The sequence below is a fragment of the Elephas maximus genome, chromosome X (genome assembly GCF_024166365.1).
Source record: "Elephas maximus indicus isolate mEleMax1 chromosome X, mEleMax1 primary haplotype, whole genome shotgun sequence".
Classification (NCBI taxonomy): Eukaryota; Metazoa; Chordata; class Mammalia; order Proboscidea; family Elephantidae; genus Elephas; species Elephas maximus.
Window position 1 is genome coordinate 44,964,110 of NC_064846.1, and position 5,763 is coordinate 44,969,872.

General features: G+C 43.1%; 1 protein-coding gene across 1 annotated transcript; it reads right to left on the reverse strand.

Annotated features, from left to right (window-relative positions):
- Positions 1-2,959: 2,959 nt before the first annotated feature.
- Positions 2,960-3,892, reverse strand: RTL4 (retrotransposon Gag like 4). The gene has a single exon (XM_049872320.1). The coding sequence runs from the start codon at positions 3,890-3,892 to the stop codon at positions 2,960-2,962; it is 933 nt and encodes a 310-aa protein (XP_049728277.1).
- Positions 3,893-5,763: the final 1,871 nt, after the last annotated feature.

The window sequence follows — 5,763 nt, forward strand, 5'->3', positions numbered from 1 at the left end:
CCGACTCTATTAAAACCCACAAGAAACTGATGTGTAAGCCAAACACAAATTTATTAATTTATAACAAGAATTAACTGCCAGGTAGGCTAGAACACTCATATCAGCTGGTAAACAAATTCTCTTCACATAACAAAGTTTATATGGAAAACTAATTACAATCTGTTTATTGGCAGAGAATGGGTTCAGAGCAGAGGCCATAGGTGATAATTTTAATGTCTAATGACAAAAATTGGGAAGGTTTGGTGCTTCCATCCCATTGCAGGAGGTGGGCCTGCCAAATGGTCTGCTGGCCAATATCTCTTCTCTGAGTCTAGACAGATTACTGATGGCACCATGGCTCTTTAACTTCCCCCTTTCCTAGACTCCACACAGACCATTCCCTTGTTAACAATTACTTCTTTAGACTCACCATTAAACGGTTAGATTCTTCCTTGTTGAGTGGCATCAACCATGTAGCAGTTCTGCCTCCCTAAATTTACAACTCTGTTTAGACTTGGGGGTTACCCAAATTTTTGCAGTTGCAGACTACATCCTTAAGTAGATCACATCTCATTTGTTCTTTGTAGATTCTAATTAGTTTCACTTTCAGAGAAATCCCCTTAGCTCTGAGTTCTGAAAACACACCCTTATAACTCTCTTTATGCTAAGTAATGATTTCATTCTAGTTAAAGTGGATGCTGTATAGTGGATGGTGACACTATAGCAAAATTTTGAAGCAGTAAACAAAATGGTTGCTAACTAGAAGGCAGGCAGTAAAGCATTATTCCAGCGTCCTGTCATCTGCTCAGTCTGGCTGTTAGATTGTATCACATGGAACACAGGAGGTCCTTAATTAGAAATGCCTCAACAAGGGACCTCCACAAGTGGAAAGTAAACTGAAGCTCATAATCCAGGATGACCTGTTCTAGGAGGCTATAAAATCTGAAGATCTGTTGGGGAAGAAGATAATGTTACAGTGGGAAGATCCAAACAGGAAATAAGGTGACACATCTTTGTGAGAGAGCCCACAATAATAAATTGTGACTCTAGGATAAGAAATGATTGGTAATCAAGCCAACTGACTGTTCTTATTACTATTCCAGGACCATAAGGGATTGGTAAGAAACGTAGCTGAAGGCCATTCGGTTAGCCATTTTTTATAGAATTGGTGGTGATAGATTAGCTTACCTCCAGATAATCTGAGTCGCTCAAACAGATCTACCTGGTGGAGGATCTCTTACAATTCAAGAACCCCGGTGGGGAGTTCTTGCCACAACTGGAATATATGCATTCAGGTCTTTCTGTTGTGGGAGCATACGGAGTCAGGTGGATATATAGCAAACTGTTGATAAAGGAGACCCCTTGTAAATGCAAATAAGGGTTGGCACAATGGTCAGCGAGGCACTGATGGGTGAAAAGTTCTGTTAGTGCTACAGGACGAGGGAAATAAGGTTCTATTTAGGTTTAAGTATTGTCAAAGCAAGCATAATTTTCCTGGAACAAGGACAAAGTACAATGGCACTTCATATTCTGAGAGGCCTTGAGGGCTGCTGGGGACTATGGAATGACTGGTCATCCTTCAGAATATCCATGATAGGGGCATACATCAATGCCAAGAAGTAGGGAACAAGGGCTGGTAACAACCAGCAAACACAGATTATCACTAGATGTTCTTAATATTTTAGAGGGCTGTTCCTTTCTAGAACAGCACTTTTTGTTCAGAAGCATCAGCAACCCATACATAGAAGCTGATGTGTGCCAAGAGAACAACACTAGCAATCAAACCACCACATCTTCCATTTATGCACAGGTGGTATCAATGTATGTGGCCCAGGATTTTCCAGACGAGATGGCCAAGAAAGTTTTCTGTTAGTCATTATTTTTCAAGATCCTCAGCTAAATAGGGTTCACAAAGGCAATCTATGAGAGTAGTGATCCTAGACGGTGACCACATTGAGGCCCCTAGGGCCCGGTTCTTTGTACAAAATAGCAAGGACATACTGTAGAAGTAGTAATTATAATAGGAAACTTTCATCAACGTCTCACTAAATATCTGCTAGAGGTCACCATCCTAGCCCATATTGACTTGGCATGAGATATACCAGCACAACAAGGGCTGCTGGGGGAGAGAGGAGTAAGCAGGGATTGGTAGGGCTTGGCTAAAAGAGTATACCTGCCTGACGGGATAGCTCTTAAGGAAGGGGGCCAACAGTTCCAAGTAAAGTGTTCAAAGGGCCATAGTAAACTCATGTCCAATCTGGTTTTTCAATAGCCAAGTGGTTCAGTTTGTTGAGCAAGCAAGAGTCTTTAGATGGCAGCAAAATGCATAGCTGTGAGAAAAGGTGGCAGAGCTGTGGTTCCAGGAAGGTTGGTTTGGGTTGAACTTGAACCTTAGTCAACAGCTAGAGTTATAAGGAGCAGGATCCAGCCTTTACGACGAAAGAATTGGCAGGATATGGGAAGGGGATTAGGACTGCAACCAAAGGTCACAAACCAACAGAGAACTCGGATATAGACCAATGACAGGGTGAGCGCCTTGTGCTCAATCCTAGGCACAGAAGGTACAAGACTTGAGCCAACAAACTCAACCCAAATTCCACCCGTTGGTGGGGATGGGGTTCCTAATGCACTGCCAGGCTTCTTTTCATTAGCTCAGACTGGGCAGAGCTTTGCCTGCAAGCTTTCAGTACTCTTGGGGGATTGATCCCACCTGCAGAGCATGCCTGTGAGTTGTTTTCATCATTTTGTGGGCTCAGGTTTGGTTTGAGGCGTCAGTTTCCAATGAACAAGGGCTCAGAAGCACATTAGTTTAAGTTCTCAGAAGCACATTAGTTCAAATTCTCAGAAGCACATTAGTTCACAACTATAAAACGTTATCACAGTTCCCCACCTGTATTTTGAAAGTTAGTATAGAGCATAAATTAGTAAGGCTGGAGGTGAGAGGGATATAAGTTTGAAAAGTAATCTTCTTGGGTTCCTCTTACTTGTGAGTTGGGTTATTTTTCCTTGCCAGGGCTCGAGAACGTTTGGCGAGGCAATCTTTTGTGAAGTGGCCAGGCTGGCTGCAGTAGAGGCAAAACTGGGTTTCTTGCTGGCGGGCTCGCTTGGCTGGTGTGAGAGGCTGCTGGCCTCCCCGCAGCTGTGTAGGCTCTTCCTTGGCTGGTGGGCCTGTGGGATTGGAGAGGTATTGGTGGTGGATCAGAGAAGCTGGCCTTAGAAGATGTGCCTCTGACTGCAGGAGCTCTGGCCTGTCACTACGTTTCCTGTCCAACTGAATGCACTGAGTAATCAGGTCTGGGAGGTTTTCCATCATATCTGTACCACTCACTTCATCCTGGATGGGGTTGGCCAGTCCCTCTTGGAGATGGTCACTCAACATGGTTTTATTACAGTTCATATTTTGAGCAAGGTGCTGGAAGGTGGTAGCATACTGTTGAAAGGAATCATCCCCTTTGTCAACTTTAGCATTCACCAGAGGGTTCATTTCCTGTTTTGTGGGCTCACCAAATAACTGCTGGAACTCAAAAACAAAGTTCTCATATTGTTTCAGCAGAGTATTCTGGTCAGACCCAGGTAGGATCCTACATCTTTCTACCTGCCGAGATATATAGTCAAAAAAAAACTTGACCTGGACATCATCTGCAGGATTGGGGGTCTTGAGAGTTGTCAAGTAGGTAGTCGCCTGAGCAAGAAACCCTGAGAGATTGGCAGGGTCAACATGAAACTGGCTGAGATGCTCAAGTGAGCTGGATACAGGCATCATTGGGGTGGCCAAGGTAGGCATGACTTGACCTCTTAGAGCAGTATTGTCCTCAGTCAGGTGATGAACTTGTGGCTCTAGAATCAGATTATCTGCCCAAAGGGAGGAATGCTCTACCTGCAAACTTGGTGGTGATTCTGTGAAATTCTCCATTATATCTCCTTGAAGCAGGTGGCACCGAGAAGTGAGTACCAATACCAGTGACCAACAGGCAGTCAGTAGTTTTGTTCTGTAATTAGAGAGGCAGTGTCATGATCAAGTAGTCAAAGCTGTTAGCTATCAAGAAGTCCCTGGGGAGCCTGAGAGCTGAGTTGGAGAGAGATCAAATGTTGTTGTTCACTACTCAATGTTGCCTCTTCTTCATGGATAATGTCGATGTTCTGCACATTCAGAAAGATAAATGACCTTAGAACACATAAAAAATTTGGAGTTAAGAAGATAAATAAAAGAATCACAGTAGATTTTACTCCCCTCCCCTGCCTTGTAATAAAAGGGAAATTTGCCCTCAGAGTAAGCCTTTGGTTCTAAAGTAGGTTTTCTTCATCAGAAATAATCAAATGATTTTACAGTCCAAAGTGATCTTAGAGATCATCCAGACCAAACTCCTAATTTCACAGATGAGAAAGCAGAGACCTGGAAAGGTAAAGATGCTTGTCCAAGGTCACACAGCTAGTAAATATCAGAGATGGCATGCTCATCAGGGCTGCTCTCCTACATAGCACATCCTCCAGGACCACAAATCTGATAATTTGCATATGCTCCTTGGGCATGATGGTTGCTACTCAAGATGTGATCGAGGGACCAGCAACATTGGCATTACCGGGGAGGTTGTTAGAAATGTAAACTCTCAGGCCCCACAGCAGACTTACTGGATCAGAATCTGCACTTTAACAAGATTCGCCAGGTGATTCATGTGTGCATTAAAGTTTGAGAAGCAAACTCCAGAGAGCACTTAGCCTGAATTGGAATAATCACTGGTTGGGCTTCATCCTAAGTACCCCAAGCCTAGCCTGCGTTGCTGTGGAGATCTGATTGCCGTGACGGTAGTTAATCCATTTTGGGGGGGGCTTCCTAGTCTCTGTCTGAGGTCATATTTGGTTACCATGGATATGATGAAGACACCACAGGCAAGATAAAGAGGTGAGGTTGAGAATCTAGCAAACAAGAACAAAACATTCTTTAAAGTATAAAGATCAGAATGTTCAGCAGGCCTCCCTACACTGATAACAAGAATAACCAAAAAAAACCCAAACCCACTGCCATCGAGTCAATTCTGACTCATAGCGACCCTACTGGACAGAGTAGAACTGCCCCACAGGATTTCCAAGGAGCGCCTGGTGGATTCAAACTGCTGACCTTTTGGTTAGCAGCTGCAGCACTTAACCACGACGCCACCAGCGTTTCCAAAACAAGAATAAAGCAACCAGTAAAATTAAAAACAAACCCCAAACATATGGTATATCAGTTGAACTATTCAGGAGTATAATTCCTGAATAGTTTAAATAAATTTAAATAGGCCACTGGTGGGCAAAACAAAATATGTATCATTGACTCTTTTAAAATGTAAGATTCAATTCCATAGATTTTATCTAACGGCTCATTCTCTCTAGACATATGGAAGGAATTATTGGAAGACAGAAAAGTGTAAGACTGGGGGCCAAAAGTTTTTATTCAAACACTAGCATTAATCAGTTGGATGACCTTGAACAACTCATCTGAGTCTATGTTTCTTCATTTATCTAAAGGGTTTGACTGTCTGATTTACCTCACTGAGATAAGAAATAGGTGATCTGAGAAGCAAAAAAAGAGTTGCTCCCAAAATTTCTCCAGTGCAGCTGAATATCAACGGTGAGACTGTACCCTAACCTCATATTACCACATTAGGGAGACACTGTCATATCCTCCTTCTTTCCTTCTTTTCCATAGCTCCCCCTTCCAGTCTCCTGATCTACCTTCCAGACATATTCCACACCCAGATGCATATTCAGGAGTTCAGCCCTGCCAATCCAGCTAGGTCCAACTGA